We start from the raw sequence: 22,937 nt of genomic DNA on the forward strand, positions 1-22,937 counted from the left end.
AAACACAGACAACTTTTTTTTTATTTTTATTTATTTTTTTTTTGACAGGCAGAGGACAGTGAGAGAGACAGACAGAGAGAAAGGTCTTCCTTTACCGTTGGTTCACTCTCCAATGGCCGCTATGGCCGGCGTGCTGCGGCTGGTGCACCACACTGATCCAAAGCCAGGAGCCAGGTGCTTCTCCTGGTCTCCCAGGCAGTTGCAAGGCCCAAGGACTTGGGCCATCCTCCACTGCACTCCCAGGCCACAGCAGAGAGCTGGACTGGAAGAGGAACAACTGGGACAGAATCCGGCGCCCTGACCGGGACTAGAACCCGGTGTGCTGGCACTGCAGGCGGAGGGTTAGCCTATTGAGCCATGGTGCCAGCCTCAGACACCTAATTTTTAAAATAAATGCATCAAGGGGCCAGCGCTGTGGTGTAATGGGTAAAACCACCTCCTGCAGTACAGGCATCCTATATGGGTGCTGGTTCAAATCCCAGCTGCTTTGGTTCCCATCCAGCTCCCTGCTATGGCCTGGGGAAGCAGTAGAAGATGGCCCTGCACCTGTGTGGGAGACCTGGAAGAAGCTCCTGGCTCCTGGCTTTGGATCGGCGCAGCTCCAGCCATTGCGGCCAATTGGGGAGTGAATCAGTGGATGGAAGACCTCTCTCTCTTTCTCTCTACCTCTTCATCTCTCTCTGTGTAACTCTGCCTTTCAAATAAATAACACTTAAAAAATGCATCAAATATTAAACTTCAAGAGCTATCTCCTTCAAAGTTGCAATCATGGAAGCTGCGTAGTATCCCATGATGCTCTGTGGAAATCCTTTGCTTTCTAATTGCCTCCGTCACTTTGTATATCACTCATCTAATTTCAACAACAAGTAATCAGCATTTGAGGAATGAACTAGCAAATGGAAGAATGCTCTCTCTCTCTCTCTGCCTTTCAAATAAAAAAAAATGAATTAAAAAATTTTTTAAATGGACACAGAAAAAGATTAGAGGTTGTCAGGGGTTGTGGAGAGGATTGGATGAACAGGTGGAGTACAGGATTTTTAAGGCAGTGAAATTATTGTGTACAACACTGCAATGGCGGACATGGGTCATTTTACATTCATCCAAACCCATAGAAAGGACAACGGCAAGGGTGGGCTTTAATGGAAACTGTGGACTGTGGGTGATGGTAATGTGTTAGGGCAGTTCTTCAGTTGTAGAAACGTCCCACTGTGGCGGGGGAGGCTGACAACGGGTGAGGATGTGCGTGTGCCGGCTCGGGAGGTAGATGGGAATTCTGCACCTTGCACTCAATTTTGCTGTGAACCTAAAAGGGCTCTAAAAAAACAAAGTTCCTTAAAGAAACCCAAACCAGAAACAAGCCTGAAGCCTGTGTGCACCAGCCTGCCCTCCCTCCACAGAGCATGCTGCTCTGTCCCCCACTCCTGTGCCACCTGCCGCCTCCTCAGCCCCTGTAGCACTGGCACAGTCTGGTTGGCCCTGGTTCTTCTGTTTCTTCAGCACCCTCCCCACCCGTCAGCAGAGCCAGAAAACCCGCAGGATACATCTGGAACACAACCACTGAACACCACCTTCACCACGCCACCTTACACAGAACCGTGGCGGCTGCTCGCTGGGGCTACTGCAACAGACCAACTGACCTACCTGCCTGCTTCCAGTCCTGGCCCTCCCTGGCCTCCTCCCAGCCAGAAAGCCAAGTCAGCCTGCTCCCTGCCTATGTTCCTCCAATCTCTTCCAAGGCGCTTATTAGAAGAAGATCAGAGGCCGACGCCGCGGCTCACTAGGCTAATCCTCCGCCTTGTGGCGCCGGCACACCGGGTTCTAGTCCCGGTCGGGGTGCCGGATTCTGTCCCAGTTGCCCCTCTTCCAGGCCAGCTGTCTGCTGTGGCCAGGGAGTGCAGTGGAGGATGGCCCAGGTGCTTGGGCCCTGCACCCCATGGGAGACCAGGAGAAGTACCTGGCTCCTGCCATCGGATCAGCACGGTGCGCTGGCCACGGCGGCCATTACAGGGTGAGCCAACAGCAAAAGGAAGACCTTTCTCTCTGTCTCTCTCTCTCACTGTCCACTCTGCCTGTTAAAAAAAAAAAAAGAAGAAGAAGAAGATCAAAATGACCCACTCTGTTGTGCAAGTTCTACCCTTGCCTCCCTTTCGAACTTCATACCACTCTTCCCCAGCCCTAACGTGCTCTTTCACTCTAACCTGCTGGATGTCCTCAGAAGAGATTAAGTGATAGGCATTCTTTCTTCTCTTACAAAATTCTTTTTAAAAATTTGTTTTCTTTAATATTTATTTATTTATTTGAAAGGCAGTATTACAGAGAGGCAGAGGCAGAAAGAGAGATCTTCCATCTGCTGGTTCACTCCCCAAATGACTGCACCAACCGGAGCTAGGCCAATCTGAAGCCAGGAGCCAGGAGCTTCCTCCGGGTCTCCCAGTGGGTGCAGGGGCCCAAGCACTTGGACCATGCTCTGCTGCTATCCCAGGTACATTAGCAGGGAGCTGGATTGGAAGTGGAGCAGCAGAGACTTGAACCAGCACTGATATGGGATGCTGGCATGTGGGCAGCGGCTTAACCCACAATGCAGTGCTGGCCCATCCTTGGGTGCTTTTAAAACCAGGTGAACCCAGGAACAAAAATAGGTTGCCAGCACTGGAAGCAGTGGCTGAACCTGCTGGTGCATAACACTGGCCCATCCTTGGATGCTTTTAAAAAAAAGAAAGATTTATTTATTTGAAAGGCAGAGTTACAGAGATGGGGGAAAGAGAGAGAGAGAGAGAGAGAGAGAGGTTTTTCCATCCACTGGTTCACTTCCCAAATGGCTACAACGGCTGGAGCTAAGCCAATCTGAAACCAGGAGCCAGGAGCTTCTTCCAGGCAGGCCTCTCAGTTGTGCAGGGGCCCAAGCACTTGGGCCATCTTTTACTGCTTACCCAGGCCACAGCAGAGAGCTGGATTGGAAGTGGAGCAGCCAGGACTTGAACCAGCGCCCATATGGGATGCTGGCACTGCAGGCAGAGGCTTTACCTACTATGCCATCCATAGTGCTGGCGCCACAAAGTTCTTTTGCCTACTGCCAACTTGGGCTAGGGCAGCCCTGGCCTGGCCCAGGGAGACCAAGTCACCTGAGGATGTTCATTTGGGTCTTGGTGTCTCCTGTTTGCTGCTTACTTCTGCAGGCAAAGCAAAGGGCAGTCCACCTGAAGAGCTCCCCCTGGCTGAGAGTAGGAGAAGGGCACGCGTTGAGTGAAGGCAGGTGGGTGCCCATTGAGAAGCTAAGCTCAAGTGGTGCCTGTCCCTCACTTATTGGGAGAGGTGTCTGACACTGAGCGTCCCTCAATTATGGGGATGGAGGCCAGGGCTGAGAGGAGCATTCTGCACAGGCTGCTCTGTGCCACTCTACTCTGGTGCCAGTCCCTGCTGTCAGAGGACACTGGTCAGGGCTTCCATGTGAACAACTGGCACCCTAGCACAAAGAGCAGGGGCAGCCAGCCTTCTAACACTTGCTCTTCAAAAGCCTCTTTTGCACTTTAGTGACTTGTGAGTGAAAGCAACAAGGGCCTGACAAAGAGACAGAAAGAGGTGGGAAGGGCTGGGCTGTAATGTTTTTGGAGATTGTATTTTCCCATGCATCTGAATCCAAGGTCGCATGCAGGAAACTTACAGGAAACTTGAACTTAGTTTCTGGGCATGGCTTGGGGCCTTCCCTAAGTCTCTTCTCGTCCATTTCCTCATCTCTAAACTAAAGAAGTGAGCAGGTCCCTGTTCCCCAAATCTGGCTGTGATCCGGCTTCCTGTGGACTCAATGGCTGAGCATGCATTTCATGCCCAGCCAGCAGGTGGCAGCACTGGCCCCGCTGTGGCTGCAGCCCAAGGGACTGCACGGGCCAAGCTCTCCCAGGCTGTTGTCTGCAGATCTACTGCCTCAGCTCTTAGCAAGGCTCCCCTCATTCCCTACAGGAAGGCTCCAAAAAGACATTCTGGATGCGACTATTTTTAGGAGAAAGATGATATAAACAGTTCGCGAAGGCCTCAGGAACAGAAAGGGATGGAGAAGTGATTATCTTTTTTTTTTTTTTTTTTTTTTTAATTCTTCCTACACCTGTGAACTTGCAGAGTGCCTAACTGCAGCATTAGGCTCAGTGCCTGACATAGAGCAAGGGTGCATACGGGATGCACCATAGGCGGTGGCTTAACCCACTGCTCTGCAATGCCAGTGCCTCCTTTCTTTTAGTTTTTAGAAGATCTGTTTATTTATTTGAAAGAGTTACAGAAAGAGAGAAAGATTGAGAGAAAGAGATCTTCCATCTGCTGGTTCGCTCTCCAGATGCCTGCAACAGCTGGGGCTGGACCAAGCTGAAGCCAGGAGCCAGGAACTTTTTCTGGGTCTCCCACGCAGGTGCAGGGGCCCAGACACTTGGGCCATCTTGCTGCTGCTTTCCCAAGCCATTAGCAGGGGGCTGGATCGGAAGTGGAGCAGCCGGGACTTGAGCCCGTGCATCATGGCAGACAGTGGCTTTACCCACCTTGCCACAGCAGTGTCCCCCCACCCGCTCCTTCCAACCCCACCTCCTCAAGGCCCCTTACTCATGTCCAGTTGCCTGTCTCTGTTGATGGTACGCATTAACTACTAGTCTTTTCAAGCCTCTGGCTGTATTCTGCCAGTGCGCAAGACATCTTCCTCAGTATTTCTCACATCCTCCTGTCATCTTGATCCCACTGTTGCTGAAATGAGTTCCTCCAGCCTTGAACTCTGCAATGGCCGCTTCGTTAATCGGTCTCCTGATTGCAAATTTCCATCTGGTTTCAGATTCTCACCGATTGGCAGGGCAAAGCTTGCTGAATGCAGGTCCCCAGTTGTCTCTCCTCTGCTTCCATCTGATTTGCCTTCAGGACAACACCCCAGTGTCTCCTTTCTGAGGCTTAGAAGGCCTGTTTCCCCTCCAAGTCCAACCCAATGCAGCAGTCATGCTGGCCTCACTGTCTCCCACCCTGGACCCTTGGGACTGATCCTTCCAACTGGACAGGCCTTTGCTCTCCCAGTCTTCGGGGTCTCTCCCAATCCGCTCGCAGATGCCCCAGCCCCAGAGCACCACCTCCCTGGTGGCCGCAGGCTGGGCTCACCAGTCGGTCCTTGTCATTCCCCAGCTCTCACAGGACAGCCACGGTCTAAGCTTATCGAGAGCAGCGATTCTATCTTGCTCCTTTTTGATCCCACAGAACTTGGTGTGAGGTCAAGCATTCGACAGCTTTAGCAGGCTCTGTCTTGTTCCCAGTTGCATCACAGCACTTTGTACAGCATGGGTCACGTAGGCAGCAAGTGTTGTGTGTGGGAATGAGGCTGTGTGTGCTCGCGACCAGAAAGTGGCAGCCACCATGGAGCAGCACACCTCAAAACTCCAGACCAAGCGAAGAAAGAATGTAGGGGAATTGTGTGTGTATGCACACACAAATGTAACCTGGCACAGCTAATTTTTTTAAAGATTTATTTATGGGGCCGGCACTAAGGTGTAGTGGGTGAGGCCGCCACCTGCAGTGCCGGCATCCCATATGGGCACTGGTTTGAGGCCTGGCTGCTCCACTTCCAATCCAGCTCTCTGCTATGGCCTGGGAAAGCAGTAGAAGATGGGCCCCTGGACACGCATTGGGGGCCTGGAGGAAGCTCCTGGCTCCTGGCTTCAGATCAGCACAGCTCCGGCTGTTACAGCCATCTGGGGAGTGAACCAGCAGATGGAAGACCTCTCTGTCTCTGCCTCTGCTCTCATTATGTAACTCTGACTTTCAAATAAATAAGTAAATCTTTAAAATAATAAAAAAGATTTATTTATTTGGAAGGCAGAGTGACAAAGAAAAGGGAGAGATAAAGATAGAGAGAGATCCCCTCCAAATGCCTACATCAGCATGACAGTACTACGCTGAAACCAAGAACCTGGAATTCCATCCAGGTCATCCATGCGGGTGGCAGGGACCCAAGCACTTGGGCCACCCTCTGCTTCCTCCCGGGAGCATCATCAGGAAGCTGGATCAGCTGTGGCAGCCTTCCTGCTGCACTGTTGCTCCCCCTCTCGTGGAGGAACGACACTGGACTCTGCGCTGTTCTTTTTTGCCCGGCCCTTCCCGGGTTAGCTGCCGTTCCCTCATTCGTGGAGGAACGATGCCGTCCTGGGTTAGCTGCCAGCCCCCCGCCTCCGCGGAGGGGTGGCACCCCTGCCACTTTCCCCGCTTCCGCGGAGGAGCGGCACACCGCCGGCCGGCTCTCAGGGGTTCCTCAGATGTTCCCTCACATGTTCCTGGTGCATGTAGTCTCTCTCCTCCTTTATAGTCCTCTTCCACCAATCCATGCTCTGCTGCCCACATGCCGAGCACGCTGCTCTCCTCCAATCAGGAGCAGGATCAGCTCCTGCAGCTTATCAGTCAAATTGGCGAGGCAGCTGTGTGGAAGTTGTTTGCTCCTTCCCAGCGCCATATTGTGGGAGATCAGATGCATAGAATTAGTCCTAGTTCCAGTAATTTAGTCTAGTCTCAGTTGCTCCCCACACTGCACCACAGTGCCCATCCCCCACACAGCTGGTTAAAAGGCTGCCAACTCTTGCAGAGTATACACTAGTATACTTTGGAACTTTTGTTGCCAAACACTCACCTCCCCCAAACTAGTTGGAGGTGTTGCTAGAGAACCCCCAAACCTGGACCACTCAGCCCATGCACGGAAAGCCACTCCCTGACACTGGGGCAGTGGAAAAAAGCAGGTGTTTATTTCAAAGTGCAGAGCAAGAAGCTGGACAGCTATTGCTTAATTTCTGGAGTTAGGGGTGAAGGTTCTTACAGACTGAAATTGGTGCTTCTCTGGCTCGTGCACAAACCCCTGGTTGGTCAGTGGTGTTCATTGGGTTGGTCAGTAATGCTGTTCTCTTTAGGGAATTTCTGATGGCTAGGTGGGCTTCAGTTGGTCCAGGGGTTCCATACAAGTGGTAGGTACCTTCTGCCCGCAACCTAGCATTTCCCTAAACACAGCCCTCCGGACAATACTGGCCAGCCAGGTTTTATCTGTTGGAGAAGCAAATGACTTCTTGAGTCTGATGAGTAGAGCCTTGTAGGGCCCACTGTCCAACTCCGTAAATGCAGTGAACTCCTTTTGATAGAGGCAAGAACACCCTGGGCTAAGGGAGACAGACAAGAGACTGGGCCCTGCCCTGCCATGAGAGGGATTCGCTCTCACTTTCTGTGCTGAAGGGAATGGTTTGTATCTACACAGATCAGTATGGTAGCCATCGACGTGCAGCTACGGAATACCTGAGACACGGTTTGTGTGACTGTGGCTCTGAATTTTAAATCCAGTTTGATTCTAATTAATTTAAACAGCCACATGCGGCCAGCGGTACCATCTGGGACAGTGGAGGTCTGTAGGATCTGCATTAACCTAAAAAAAAAAAAAAAAATGCCAACACAAAACCCCCGAGGGTTGACACTTCTACAGGAGACAATGGTATCAGTTTGCATTGGAAGGAAATTATCAATGTATAGAAGAAAAGTCTCAGGTTAGATAGGCTAAACCTCTTATCCATATGTCGTTATCCAACTGGTGCAATCGATCCCAGGGTGCAGAGGTAGCGCTTAATAACGGATTAGATATCTGGCTAAGCTACTGACTGCTCTCTATCCTCCCTCCTGCCTCCCTCACGGGAAGGGGTTGCATTTTGCAATGAGTTCCTCGCACATCTGCTGGGAGAGAGGAAGAGGCAGGGAGGGGAGCTGCGGACGAGTCACCATCTAAAGGCTCAAAACGAATTTAAATCGACAAACCAGGAACCAGAATCTGCAACTTCTCTCTGCTGGTACATTTTGAGAGGATGTGGAAGGAAGCCAGTGGTTTTGGCCAAGTACTGGCTCTTATTTCATTTCTCTCCCTTGGGCTTCTTTGTCTCTTGCTCAAGCTCAATTAGTCCACATTTAGTGATTAGCTCAACCTGCTCGGCAAGAGCCTGGGGTGTCCTGGCGCCCGGGGCTCTGTGTCACAGGGACCCACGGTAGCAGCGCCCACTGTGCATTCCCTTTGCTAGTGGCAGACGGGGCAGTGTTTAAGCCCATGAGCTCGGGTCAGCTTCCCTGGCTGAAGGACCCTGAGCTTGCAGGGCGCCAGTGGCTGCGTATTCCACACACGCTTTGCAATCTGGGAACCAAGATCCTGGCACAAGAGTTTTTCAGAAGATGTTCCCTGTAGCAGATCAGTGTCCCACAGCCATGGCCCACAGGTACAAGACCCGGCCTTTTTCTCAGGAACACCAAGAGCCCCCCAGGCACTTCTGCAGGGGTCATGCAGCAGCCTCAAGGGACGTGTGACCCAGAGGCAGAGGGTTCTCCCGCCGGCCTTATAGACAAACACCTGGGGGCCTGGCTGGGCCAGCAAGAGTGAAGGTGAGGCCTCAGAGGACTTGGCACGAAATCAATGTAAAATGTTTGCTTCTGGGGCCGGCGCTGTGGCAAAGTAGGTTAATTTCTGCCTGTGTCGCCAGCATCCCATATGGGTGCCGGTTCTAGTCCCGGCTGCTCCTCTTCCCATCCAGCTCTCTGCTATGGCCTGGGACAGCAGTAGAAGATGGCCCAAGTCCTTGGGCTCCTGCACCCTGGTGGGAGACCCAGAAGAAGTGCCTGGCTCCTGGCTTCAGATCGGCCCTGCTCTGGCATTGGGGCTATTTGGGGAGTGAACCAGCAGATGTATCCTATCTCTCTCTCTCTCTCTCTCTCTGTAACTCTACCTCTGAAATTAAAAAAAAATAATTGTTAAAAAAGTATGCTTGTGTTGTTTAGTTACAAGAAAGTTTGTAATAATAATAATAATAATAAAAGATCATTTAAAGGTAGAGAAACAAAAATGTGGTCTGGATTCAAAATTCAGTGCCGGGCCGGTGCCAGCATCCCACGGGGGCGCCGAGTTCTAGTCCTGGTTGCTTCTCTTCCAGTCCAGCTCTCTGCTGTGGCCGGGAGTGCAGTGGAGGATGGCCCAGGTCCTTGGGCCCTGCACCCGCATGGGAGACCAGGAGAAGCACCTGGCTCCTGGCTTTGGATCAGCACAGTGCGCCAGCCCTAGAGACCATTTTGGGGTCAACCAACAGAGCGAAGACCTTTCTCTCTGTCTCTCTCACTGTCTATAACTCTACCTGTCAAATAAAAAAAATTATTAAAAAAAAAAAAAAACACAACTAAATTCAGTCCCCTTGGAGTCCTTCTCAGAGGAGAAACCTCAGACCCCAAGCAAGCTGCACTTTTGCCTCCGTTCAGCTGCGGATCGCCGAGAGGACTCCCCGCCCCGCCACCCAGCAACAGACCGCCAGGCTCCCTCCTCCCACAGGCAGGCCAGTGACTTCAAAGGCAAAGGCCAGCCCTTCCTCACATCCTGCCGCCCTCCAGGCCAGCTCCACCAGGCCCCAGAGCCCAGCGACGGCTGGACACGCGGATCCAAAAGCTGGCGCCAGGGACAATGGCCTCACCTCCTGTTTGCAGGAGGAAACGGAGCTGGCCTCCCTCCGCAGCTGGGCAGCTCGCGGGACGCCTGTGAGGTTGAAAGACCCCGGTTCCTTCCTTGCAAACACAGCCAGGCCTCCCGCAGACCCTAGGACCAACCCCCCCACCCCAGCCTTGCACACCCAGCTGTGTTCTTAACAAATCAACCCTCAGACTTCAGAGCAGCGGCTCTGCTGCCTGGCTCTTGGCTCTCGATGGCTTCAGGAAGGATGTGAGGGGGGAGGGGACCGCCACTATTAATTAGACCCTGTAATTAGATCCTGTTTCCAAGGGCTGAGAGGATGTGTGTGACCCCATCCTGGGCTGCTTTGCTGAGGCTGCAAATTACTCACACTGGGCTTTGTGGGTTTTTATTTTTAAAGAAACAATTTTATTTTGCAATTTTATTTAATCAAATGATCAATCTGCTGAATTTTTTTTTCCAAATATTTATTTATTTGAGAGAGAGCGAACAACACGTTCCTTCCTATCAGCTAGCCCACTCCCCAAACAACTGCAATGGCCAGGGCTGGGCCTCCATCCAGGTCACCCACATGGGTGGCAGGGCCCCGAGTACTTGGGCCATCACAGCTGCCTCCCAGGCTGTTGTTCATCAGCAGGAAGCTGGAGTCAGGAGTGGAGCCAGAACTCAAACCGGGCACTCACATATGGGATGTGGGCCTCCCAAGCCAAACACTAACCCTCCACCCCACCACCCACCCCTCCCCCACCTTTTATTAACTTTATAGGACAATTACAGCATTACTTGTAACAGACAATAATAATGTTGGAAACTTCTAAATGTGCAGAAGTTGGCAAGCGTTTCAGTATTATGGCGTGCCTATAAGAGAGCCCTGTGTTAATAACAGATGGCTTCACTCTTTATATACCTACATGGAAATTCCCTGACACAATGCTGAGGGCCAGACACTGCCCAGCACCATGATTCCATCCTGGATTTTAACTTTTCAAAAGGTTATTTTATTTGAAAGGTAGAGAGCTCTTCCACCCACTGGCCCACTCCCCCAAATGCCTGCAGCAGCTAGCGCTGGCCCAGGGACCAACAACTCAACCCAGGTCTCCCACGTGGATGGCAGAAACTCCCTCCCAGGGTGTGCATTAGCAGAAAGCTAGAATCAGAAGCATGGCCAGGACTCGAACCCAGGTTCTCTGATGCGGGCTGCGGGTGTCCCACGTCTGGTTTAACGGCTGCATCCAAAGCTTGCCCCTATTTTTGGTTTAAAACAGGCACAGGGTCTTTCCTAGAAGCATATTTGGATTCTGACTTGAAGAAATCATTTGCAGAATGCCGTGTTTGTGACGGGGAAATTTGAATGCAAACTGAGTTAACAGACAAAACCAAGGACGCACAACTGGGGCAGGCGTCTGGTGCAGTAGGTTAATCCTCTGCCTGTGATGCCAGCAACCCATATGGACGCCGCTTCTAGTCTCAGCTGCTCCTCTCCCGATCCAGCTCTCTGCTGTGGCCTGGGAAAGCAGTGGAGGATGGCCCAAGGCCTTGGATCCCTGCATCTGCAAGAGAGACCCGGAAGAAGCTCCTGGCTCCTGGCCTCGGATCGGCTCAGCTCCGCTCCAGCTGTCTATAACTCCGCTCCTCACTGCCTATAACTCCACCTCTCAAATAAATAAATCTTTTTAAAAAATAAAAAGATGCACAATGAAGAACAATAGGGGAGAGCCGATGTGATTTGGGGATTTGTCTTAAAATAATTTAGAATAGAAGAAAAAAAGGGTTGGACCACAATAGTCACTGAAGTGACTACTGATTTTAAAATCAGTAGTTGGAAATTTTTCATAATAAAAATATCTAGGGGATGGGTGGTGTGAAGGCTTCCTCTGCAGGTGGGCCCCGTAGTGGGAGGAGTCAGCACTTGGCTCCAGACCCAATCTCGCAGTGGGGCCAGAAGAGAACCTAAGCAGTAAGACAGAGTATCTGAAGTTTCCGCAGAAACAGCGAGGATGAGTGGACAACTGGCAGAGCAGTTCCGACGCTGCAGCCCACATCCGAGTGCCTGGGTTCCGGGTCCTAGCTCTGCTCCTGATTCCAGCTTCCTGCTGTGTGCCCTGGAGGCAGCCGGTGACAGCTCAAGTAGTTGGATTCCTGCCACCCATACGGAAGACCTAGACTGAGTTTTTGGGCTCCTGGCTTCAGTCTGACCAGGAGCCCAGGATGTTGTGGGCATTTGAGGGGGAGTGAACCAGTGAACAGATCTGTCTGCAAACTTTCGAAAAAATGGAAACAAAATAGTGCATATGGAGAGCCCCAGCAGGCAGAAGCCATCCAGCACTGAAGAGTGGCAGGTCTAACAAGGGCCACGTAAACCCACTGCAGCCCTGCAGCTGGGGGAAGTACCCGTTCTTTTATTTATCGCACACCGTGGGTGCTGGTCACACCTGAGACTCACTCCCTGCGGCGTTCCCGCCAGCTGCCACTCTTGCTCCTCTGCTTAAGAAAACATGAAGCTGTGTAAGCCAGGGCCCATTACGAGCCTGTGGTCATTTGTAACATTCACAAAGCACTGTGAAATTTCAAAGCTTTATTAGTAAAACATTGTGACACAACTCTAACACATTGCCAGTGCCTTTTTTTTTTTATTTTTAACATTTATCTATTATCTGAAAGGCAGCATTAGAGAAGCAGAGGCGGGGCTTGTGCCTGCAGTCCTGGCATTCCATGTGAGCACCAGTTCGAGTCCCAGCTGCTCCACTCCCAATCCAGCTCTCCGCTATGGCCTGGGAAAGTAGTAGATGGCCCAAGCCCTTGGGCCCCTGCACCCGCATAAGAGGACCTGGAGGAAGCTCCTGGCTCCTGGCTTCAGATCAGTGCAGCTCTGGTCATTGTGGCCAACTGGGGAGTGAACCAGCGGATGGAAGACCTCTCTCTGCCTCTCCTCTCTGTGTAACTCTGACTTTCAAATAAATCAATAAATCTTGAGAGAGAGAGAGAGAGAGGCGGAGGCAGAGAAGTCTTCCATCCGCTGGTTCACTCCCCAAATGGCTGCAATGGCCAGAGCTGGGCCAGTTTGAAGCCAGGAGCCAGAAGCCAGGAGCCAGGAGCTTTTTCTGGATCTCTCATGTGGGTGCAGGGGCCCAAGGACTTGGGCCATCTTCTACTGCTTTCCCAGGCCATAGCAGAGCTGGAATGGAAGTGGAGCAGCTGGGACTGGAACTGGCACCCATGTGGGATGCTGGCACCATAGGTGGTAGCCTTACCCTCTATGCCACAGCCACGTGCCAGCCCCCCCCCCCTTTCAAATGAGGTTAAGAGCCCCAGGCACCTACACTGCTTCCCCTACCAGTTAGCTGCCCCTCCCCTACCCCCAGCTCTTAGAGAACTGTGCCTCAGGCACACAGCTTTCATCGGAGTAAGGAAGGAGTTAGGTTCTTTCCTCTGCCTCAAACAGCTCCAACCCTACTTCTTTGTATCTTATAAGCCAAGGGACCCTGGGCAAACTATGTAATCTAAGCCTAACACTTTCTTTTTTCTAAGATTTAGTTGAAGGAGTTAGAGAGAGAGGAGGAGAGACAGCTTCCTCTGGGTCTCCCACATGGGTTCAGGGGGCCATCTTCCAGGCGCATAAGCAGTGAGCTGGATTGGAAGAGGAGCAGACGGGACTCAAACCGGTGCCCATATGGGATGCTGGCGTTGCAGGCAGAGTTAAACCCACTATGCCACAACGCCGGCCCCTGACACTGTTTAGAAGTGGGCTCGAGGTTAGCACTAGGGTGAACTCACAGTGCCATTCAGTGTAAGAGACACCAAGTGCCCGGGCACAGCACGTGTCCAGGAAGCAGCTCTACCTTGTGGCTTCCTCGTGCTCAGCACGGGGCCTGGCTCAGCACAGCTCTCAGCACAGTGGACTGGGTGGACAAACACACCCATCCAGTCAGCATTTATTGAGTAACCACAGGTCTGATCCCAGGCCCCAGGGGCAGAGCAGTGGATGAGACAACGAAGCCCTGGCCTCTTGGGGCTTAGGTTCTAGTGGGGGAAACACAAGAAAACACAGAGCTGCACAGAGGGAGAAAAGGAGACAGAACTGCTATGGTCTGCTCACGGGACGTGTGACCCTATCCTGAGGTTGAACGTGGGTGGACTTACTCCAACAGTGGGAGGTCTTAGGGAGGTATTGAAGGTCAAGTGAGGCCATTGGGATGGGTCCCGAAATCACTGGGACTGTGGCTTTACAAAGCAAGGACACCTGTGTCACCTGTACTGCCTTGGGACTCCAGGTCCCCACTGGCAGGAAGAGCCTCATCAGACACAGTCACCAGCCCCTTCAGCTCTGTTAGTGGGGCGCCACCAGGGAGGGAGAGCTGGATTTTTTACATACTGGTTAAGCTCTGAGACTGTGTCATTTGAGTAGACTCCAAATGAGACAGCAGACTACACACATGTGGGTAGAAGCTGTGTTTCTGGCCAGGGGGTGGGGTTGGGGACCAGGCAGACAGGTGCAAAGGCCCTGAGGCAGGTTCATGCATGTCCCCTAAGAAGACCAGAGACTGAGGGGGCTGGGATGGTGTGAATGAGAAGGCATTTATCTTTATTCCATTTAATTCAAAATAACCACACAACACGATTCAGAAATTGGAAAAAATGTATTAAAATATTCACAAAAGTACAGCTGAAAGACAAAAAAAAAAAAAATCAAATGACAATGGGCTTGGTGGCTTTTTGCTATATTTCCATGGAAGAACCAGAGAGAGTCTGGGATGTGGATCTCACTCCCCCACTAACAACCTGGACCCTGCAGGTCTGCATTTGGACAGGACCCGGAGCAGGGGTCAAAGACTGCAGAGGAGATGGTGTGGGGAGATTAGGGACTCCCAGGGATGTCTGCCCAGGCTTCGGGCCAGCCCCAGGGCAGGTACAGAAGCAGGTGCCTCCCTGGCCTCAGGGGGCGGGGACGGCCAAAATACCCGAGCACAAGGTGTGCGGTTGGGCTGTGAGGTCAGCAAGTGAGGTGCGCGCAGGCGGGGCCTCCTGCCCCCCCAGGGAGAAGCTCTGGGCTCCAGCTCTGGGGAAAGAAGGCTCAGGAAGAAGACAAGAGAACGGCCCCTTTCTCCGTACAAGCACAGCTGTCTGCAAGTATTCCACCCGGAATTGCACCCTCAGCCTCCAGACGCCCGCGGCGGGGCATCGCAGCATCGTCAGTGTGAAGAGTGGAGACAATCTCCCCTCTCATACCCCCACCCAACCCCGCACCCCGCGCAGGCTCCAGGAGGGTTGAGAACAGACGCAGGGAAGCTCTGGGGGCCCAGGGCCGGGCAGAACGATGACCCCTGGGCAGGAATGGCCGGCCCCGCGATGGGTGGGTGAGGTCCCAGTCCCGTGACCTGCGCGCGCCAAGGTGGGCCCGGTGGTGCAGCCCCGGCGGGTGCCTCGGGGACCCGGCCCCTGTAGCCTCCTGCACAGAGCCCTCGGCGGCTCTCGCTCCCGGGTCAGTGGCGATCCAGGGGGGCTCCCTTTATGCATTCTCAGGGACTCGGCCGTCCCGCGCCCCCAGAAGGATGGCAGGGGCCTCAAACCTGGGGAAAAGTGCTCCCCGCCGCTCCCCACCGCCTGCCCACACTGTTCCGTGTGCAGACCAGGCGCTTCCCAGACGCATCGGACAATGTTAGAGGGAAAAGGCGATTCTTTTAAACAAAACAGTCCAGAAGACAGGGGGACGACAATATAAATAACCGTTGTTGGATCTTCACCGTGCATTCCATTCTCAGTAAAATACAAAAACACAGATTTAAAGGGGGGGGTGGGGTGGGGTGGAAAATGAGTCAGATTCCCAATTGCACCTCTCTCCATCGCCTATCAGCTGCGCGTCATGGGGGGAAGGGGGCGGGGGAGGAAAGCAACACAATACAACGGGAAGGGGAAGATTCCCGAAGCAGTAGTCTCAGCCCTACTTGAACTTCCCAGGTCGCTGGGGCACCAGGAAGCTGTCACAAAGCCACCAGTGTGACTGCCCCGTGCTGGAAGCAGAGAAGGGGACCCCGAGAGAGCGCTGGGGCACCAGAGGGGGCAGTCCAGCCCCACCGCCGCCCACCCACAAGGAGAGCAGGAAGGGCCTCGGCAGTGACCATAAATGACGCCTGTCCCCTGCCAGAGCGGACAGCACGCCTCCAGCAAAGCCTGCGTTTTCTGCTGTGGCCTTGAGCCCCAGGTCCCTGGAAGGGCATTCACCCCCTGCTCCCCAGGCTAAGAAGGAATCCACTCACTGATCTGTGTGAAGGGCGCGAGGTTAAAGTCAAGTCTACACAACATGAGGCTGAAAAGTCGCTTCGCATTTTGAAGAGAGAAAAACATCAATAAAAACCTTTTCAAACTGTCCACAAGTGGCAATACAGAGTGGATGTTTTCTAAAAGCGACAGCTGAACACTGGGGCTGGCGCAGGGTTCAAGCCACCGCGGGTCAGCTTCCAGGGTCGCACCTCCATGCTCCACCTCTGATCAACGCTAAGACTGCTGAAGCCCTTCAGAAGAAAAGGCCGTGTCTACCGGAAACACTACAACATCTGCTACTGTCTCCACTAAGGCAAACCCTAACTAAGTGACGGGGTTAGGCATGGTTCTGAGATCTCCCAATGGTAAATGACCCCGGGGGTGGGGGGTGGGGAGGGGAGCACAATAGCAAGACAATTGGTATGTACAGAGATTCACACCACACCGTCTTCCGCGACACCGGCGACTCGGGCTCCTCACATCGGGGAGATTAAATAGCGTATTTATACATATCCTTTATACACGTCTCGTCCTCCCTCTGTGAGCACACAGGTGCTTGTCCTTGCCTGGGTCCCCAAGGCCACACGTGATTATGGGCTGCATTCTCTGCACCAGAGTCCAGTCCAGGCTTGTTTCTTGCTCAGGATCCGTTCGGGAATTTCTCTTAGTTTTTCCGGATGTCTGCGTACACCACAGACTCTGACTTGTTGATCTTGTCACTGTGCCGTCCACCAGAATGGTCTAGCTGCGCATAAATGACTGGGCCCTGGAAGAGAGAAGAGGAGTGAGAGGCTTGGAGAGGCCGGGGTTCCTTTAGGTGTAGGCGCAGAGGCAATGATTTCAGTGGTTGCATAGGCTTCCCTCCCCTGAATGTTCGCAAGGAGGCTTCTCAGGCGTGGTTTGTCCAGGACTGACTCTAACATGAGCCTGGGCATTTGTGGGTAGTTGTCAACACTGCTACATGGTAATCTGTTACATTTTTCTCTCTGCTTTTGCGAATATCTGCAAATTTCCTTAACAATATAATATTCCTTCTTTAGGACTATTCATTATGTATTCATTTGAGAGGCAGAGTGAGAGAGGGATAAGAGACAGACCCTCTATCCACTGGTTCACTGTCCAAACACCCACAATGGCCAGGGCTAGCTAGCCTGGAGCCAGGAACTCCATCCGGGTCTCCCACATGGGTAACAGAAACTCAAGTCCTGGGCCCCTCATTCACTGCTTCCCAGGCACGTTAGCAGGGAGCTGGAGCAGAAGTGGAGTAGCTGGGACTCAAACCAGCACTCTGACATGGGATGTGGGCAAGTCAAATGGTGGCTTCACCTGCAGTGCCACATCGCCCATCCCCCTGCACCTGGGGTCAGAGGGTAACTTCTACCAAGCTGAGACATATGAACTGCAGGACAGTCATGAAAGAAATGAACAAACTTGGTGCGACCCTAAGACCTAACAAATTTGGACTGGTCACTTGATATAAATATTTCAGGGGCCTGGCACTGTGGTGCAGCACGTTAAAGCCACTACTTGCAATGCTAGCATCCCACGTGGGTGACAATTTGTATCCCAGCTGCTCCACTTCCGATCCAGCTGCCTGCTAATACACCTGGGAAAAGCAGCGGAGGATGACCCAACTGTCTGGGCCCCTGTAACTCACATGGGAGACCCTGATGAAACTCCTGGGCTTCTGGCTTCTGCCTGGCCTAGCGCTGGCTGTTGTGGCCATCTGGGGAGTGAACCAGTGAATGGAGGATCTCTCTCTCTCTAGCTCTGAATTTCGAATAAATAATTATTTATTTATTTATTTATTTATTTTTGACAGGCAGAGTGGACAGTGAGAGAGAGAGACAGAGAGAAAGGTCTTTCTTCCTTTTGCTGTTGGTTCACCCTCCAATGGCCGCCGCGGCCGGCGCACCACACTGATCCGATGGCAGGAGCCAGGTACTTATCCTGGTCTCTCCCATGGGGTGCAGGGCCCAAGCACTTGGGCCATCCTCCACTGCACTCCCTGGCCACAGCAGAGAGATGGTCTGGAAGAGGGGCAATCGGGACAGAATCCAGTGCCCCGACCGGGACTAGAACCCGGTGTGCCGGTGCCGCAAGGTGGAGGATTAGCCTAGTGAGCTGCGGCGCTGGCCTTGAATAAATAAATCTTTAAAATTTTTTTTTTAACTTTTATTTAATGAATATAAATTTCCAAAGTACAGCTTATGGATTACAATGGCTTCCCCCCAATAACGTCCCTCCCACCCACAACCCTCCCCTTTCCCACTCCCTCTCCCCTTCCATTCACATCATGATTCATTTTCGATTCTCTTTATATACAGAAGATCAGTTTAGCATACATTAAGTAAAGATTTCAACAGTTTGCTCCTCAAACGGTAGAGTTAGAAACATACCAGGGGATTCCAATTCAATCCCATCAAGGCATGTACCAATGCCATCTCACTAGTCCCAGTGATCAATTTCTGTTCACAATTGATCATAATGATAGGACTAAGAACCAAAGGGATCACATAAACAAGAATAGTGTCTGCAAATACTAGCTGATAGAATAAAAAAGGGAGAGAACGATCCAACATGGGAAGTGAGATACACAGCAGACCCATAGAATGGCAGATGTCCTAAACAGCACTCTGGCCTCAGAATCAGCCCTTAAGGCATGCGGATCCGGCTGAAATGCCCATGAGAGTATTTCAGGCATGGAAAGCCAAGACATTCTTGGGGGGGGAAAAAAAAAACCTAAATGAAAGATCTCCGCGAGTGAGATCCCAGTGGAAAGAACGGGTCATCAAAGAAGGAGGTACCTTTCTCTGAAGGGAGGAGAGAACTTCCACTTTGACCATGGTCTTGTCTAAATATGATCAGAGTCGGTGAACTCAGGGGGCTTCCATAGCCTTGGCAGCTCATGACAAGAGCCTAGGGTGATTACTGATGCCATAAACAAGAGTGTCAATTTGTTAAGTCAACAACAGGAGTCACTGTGTACTTACTCCTCATGTAGGATCTTTGTCCTTAGTGTGCTGTACATTGAGATTTAATGCTATAACTAGTACTCAAACAGCATTTTTCACTTTATGTTTCTGTGTGGGAGCAAACTGTTAAAATTTTTTTTCTAATGCTCTTCAATACTAGCACTGATGGCGCTAGCTCTTCTTCGTTTTAAAATAAAACTAAAAAGACAACATTCTCAAAGTCACACTCTCTAAAGCTATAAAGAAAGGCCCTAGTTGGAATAAAGTAAGAAAGACCCCTTTACCAGAGCAGGAAGGAAGGGGTAAAAGTCCCAGGGAGCTGTTGGGGTCCAATACAGAAGGAGGGAAGGGGGCGTTACATTATTCTCATCTTAGAAGAAGAGGCAATATAACCCCAAATCAGCTTTCTCCTAATCCACGGGAATTCTGGAGAAGTCCAACAACAGTGGCTTAAGCTTTCAACTCTGAAATGGAAAGTTCAGTAGGCAAAAGCAGGTGTCAAACACACCCCCACCACCACCCAGGAGCCCTCCAAACTGCACTCTTTGGCTCAGGTGCTCCACCCTCCACAAAAGGAGGGGCAGACCGAGCAGAGAGAGCTATGCCACGGTGCACGTCAAAATCAAGTGACAAAACACCACTCAAGGCCCAGACCCGCGTGAACTTGGGTCGAGCTGGGGTCTGAATGTAGGTCTCCTGTGACCATGGTGGAGAAGACCATGTGGCCTTCGGCACATCTGTAAATCTGCAAGCATCAGTGTGTCTCTAAAACAGCACTGACAATAGAATCTATGTCTTTTAGCACTGTGACAATCTGACACGGACAACGTGGGCGGTACCCGACAGTCCCTGACTCGTCTGTTATGAGCATTGTGTTACCCAGACACACTGTAAAACGGATCAAGTAAATAAAATAGGCGAACCGGGTTAGTTCTTTTTTTAAAAAGATTTATTTATTTATTTGAAAGTCAAAGTTACAGAGAGAGAGAGAGAGAGAGAGAGAGATCTTCCATCTGCTGGTTTTCTCCCAAATGGCTCCAACGTCCAGCGCTGGGCCAAGCCGAAGCCAGGAGCTAGGAGCTTCTTCCAGGTCTCCCACGTAGGTAGCTGGGGCCCAAGGACTTGAGCCATCTTCTGCTGCCTTTCCCAGACCACTAGCGGTGAGCTGGATCAGAAGCGGCGCAGCCGGGACACAAGCTGGTGCCCATATGGGATGCCGGCGTCGAAGGCAGTGGCCTTACCCGCTACGTCACAACGCTGGCCCCGGTATGTCTGTCTTTATTCCACAGATGACATTCTACATGTCCTGGGCGGTATGAACAGGTCACATAGTCAATACTAAATCACAGAGCCTTTTCTGTGTTCATCCCAGAAAGCTACAAGTTAAATGCTAATCCAAAAGGAAACAAAAATAAGTTAATAGGATAGTACCTTCCCGCCAATTAAATTAAATTATGCAATTGCCTAGGTAATAAAACCCTACACTGTAATTCCTGAAGACTTGTTAGGAACTTTAAGGTGCGTTCCCGGAAGGAGTGTGACGGGCGGTGAAAATGGTCATAAACTTTGTCCTCTAGCACATCTCGCACCCTTTGCAATGCAATGCTGCAGAGTGCGACTCAGTCTTGTGACTTGCTGTGACCAATGGAACGAGGCAGATGCTGCCATGCAGTTTCCACACCTAGACTTTTCACTTGTTTTCTGATCTCGGGACCCATAGAGGCACCCAACTACGCGAAGCTCAAGTGAGCCTCCTGGCTCTTGAGACACACGTGGCCCAGCTGTCCTCTGGACAGCGGCCTGCCAACTGTCAGGCTGCAAATGAGACCACTGTAGACGGTCCAGCTTCCCGCCAACTCTCTAGCCAACTGCAGGTGCATCAGTGAGCCAGCAGAAATCAGCTGAACCGACGCAGACCAGATCTGCCCAGCTGATCCACAGAACGGGAGCCAAGTAAATGGTGGCATTTTAGGCCACTACATTTCAGGGTGGTTTGTCACACAGCAGTGGATAACTGACGCACTGCAGGGGGGAAAAGGAAAGAGCACGGCAGCTGGAGAAGAGAAAGGACACTGAACTGTCCCTGAATCAGTCAGCGGCTGTTAGATACCAGGAGGTCTCTGAATGGGAGGCAGCCCTGTGCACAGCAGAGTACAACAGCCTGCTGACCGTGACCCCCGCTATCGATGCGCTGGGTTTTCTTCAAGTGCTACACTGTCTGATGTTTCCCTTCCTGCCTTTCCTCTTTAGAATGGAATAAGGACTTAACTCTCTGGTTCTCAGTGCTCCTTGAGGGCCAATGAGACTGCTCAGGACTTCACTTGGAACTAAACGCACCACTGCTAAGACGCTCACTTTTAAGTACGGAAGACTAAAGGGAAACCAACACACCACCACCATCGTCACCACCTGCATTCACCTCACTGTTTTCAATGTCCATCTTGGCACTCACCCTCCCCTCATTCCTTTTTTTAGGGGGGGGCAGGGAGGTTGGGAGGGAGACCTTTTCCATAAAGAATTACAATAATCCAGTGAAAAAGTTGGATACTTTTTCCCCAACTACTTACTACATAGAAAGATCTTAATTACTGAAAATGTTTCAAGGAACAATCTGCTTGATGTAGGTCTATTTTATAAAAAATTTATTTATTTGAAATGCAGAGTTAGAGAGAGAGAGAGATCTTGCATTTGCTGATTCACTCCCAGATGATCACAATGGCCAGTACTGGGCCAGACTGAAGCCAGGAGCTTCATCCAGGTCTCCTACGTGAGTACAGGGGTTCAAGCATTGGGCCACCCTTTGCTGCTTTCCCAACCCATTAGCAGGGAGCTGGATTGGGAGTGGAGTAGCCAAGACTCAAACCAGCACTCATGGGATACCGGCACTGAAGGTGGTGCCTTAACTTCCTGTGCCACAGCACCAGCCCCAGAGATCCATTATTTTAGCTACAACTAGAGATAAAATTATCTCTGAAGGGCTGGCGCTGTGGCGTGCTGGGCTGGGCCTCCACCTGTGGTGCTGGCATTCCATAACGGCACCAGTTTGTGTCCCAGCTGCTTCTCTTCTGATCCAGCTCTCTGTTTATGGCCTGGGAGGGCAATGGAGGATGACCCAGTGTTTGGACCCCTGCACCCACGTTGGGGAACCTGGAGGAAGCTCCTGGCTCCTGGCTTTGGTTTGGCTCAGCTCCCGCCGTTGCAGCCATTTGGGGAGTGAACCAGCAAGTGGAAGACCTTTCTCTCTGTCTCTCCCTCTCTGTGTCTGTAAATCTACCTCTCAAATAAACCTTTTAAAAAATTATCTCTGAATTCTACTTGTATCAAACTTATTCTAATGTGAAAACATACTGGAGAAGATTAGGGGAAAAGTCCAAGAAATAGGGTTCTAGCACAAAGATCTGGCTCTAAATACATATGAATCACTCAGAAGTCATCACATTATGTCCTGTAGTACACTTTGCATCATCTCTGTAGCTTTTAAGAATTCTATTCTGGGGCCGGCACGGTGGCGCAGGTTAAAGCCCTGGCTTGAAGCGCCAGCATCCCATATGGGCACCAGTTCAAGTCCTGGCTGCTCTACTTCCCATCCAGCTCAATGCTGTGGCCTGGGAAAGCAGTAGAAGATGGTCCCTGCACCCACATGGGAGATCCAGAAGAAGCTCCTGGCTCCTGGCTTTGGATCGGCACAGCTCCAGCCACTGCGGCCATCTGGGGAGCGAACCAGCGGATGGAAGACCTCTCTCTCTCTCTCTTTCTCTTTCTCTCTGCATCAGCCTCTCTGTAACTCTACCTTTCAAATAAAATAAATACATTTTTTTTAAAAAAAGAAAAAGAATTCTCTTCTGGTCCTTCAGATATTAGCAGGGGTGGGAAACCCTTTTTCTGCTAAGGGCCATTTGGATAATTATAACATCATTTGTGGGCCATACAAAATTATCAAATTGAAAATTAGTCTGCTATAGATTTACAGAAATTTTTTTTAAGATTTTATTTATTTATTTGACAGGTAGAGTTACAGACAGTGAGAGAGAGAAAGAAAGGTTTTCCTTCTGTTGGTTCACTCCCCAAATGGCCGCCACAGCCGGAGCTGCGCCAATCTGAAGCCAGGAGCCAGGTGATTCTTCTGGGTCTCCCACGTGGGTGCAGGGGCCCAAGCACCCAGGCCATCTTCTACTGCTTTCCCAGGCCACAGCAGAGAGCCAGACTGGAAGAAGAGCAACCGGGAC

At 51.4% G+C, this 22,937-nt stretch overlaps 1 protein-coding gene across 8 annotated transcripts in view; it reads right to left on the reverse strand.

Annotated features, from left to right (window-relative positions):
- Positions 1-14,096: 14,096 nt before the first annotated feature.
- The window catches only part of MPZL1 (myelin protein zero like 1), a 67,128-nt gene continuing 58,287 nt past the window's right edge, over positions 14,097-22,937 (reverse strand). For 3 of the 8 annotated variants that reach the window (XM_008264119.4, XM_051857166.2, XM_051857171.2), the window contains one exon: positions 14,097-16,502. In XM_008264119.4, coding sequence (XP_008262341.2) covers positions 16,401-16,502 — 102 coding nt within the window. In that variant the 3' untranslated portion in view covers positions 14,097-16,400. Of the gene's footprint in view, positions 16,503-19,642; positions 20,102-22,937 lie in introns of those variants that run through there. The other 5 variants (XM_070077421.1, XM_051857170.2, XM_051857169.2 and 2 more) reach the window with 2 other exon arrangements.

The sequence above is a fragment of the Oryctolagus cuniculus genome, chromosome 7 (genome assembly GCF_964237555.1).
Source record: "Oryctolagus cuniculus chromosome 7, mOryCun1.1, whole genome shotgun sequence".
NCBI classification, from domain to species: Eukaryota; Metazoa; Chordata; class Mammalia; order Lagomorpha; family Leporidae; genus Oryctolagus; species Oryctolagus cuniculus.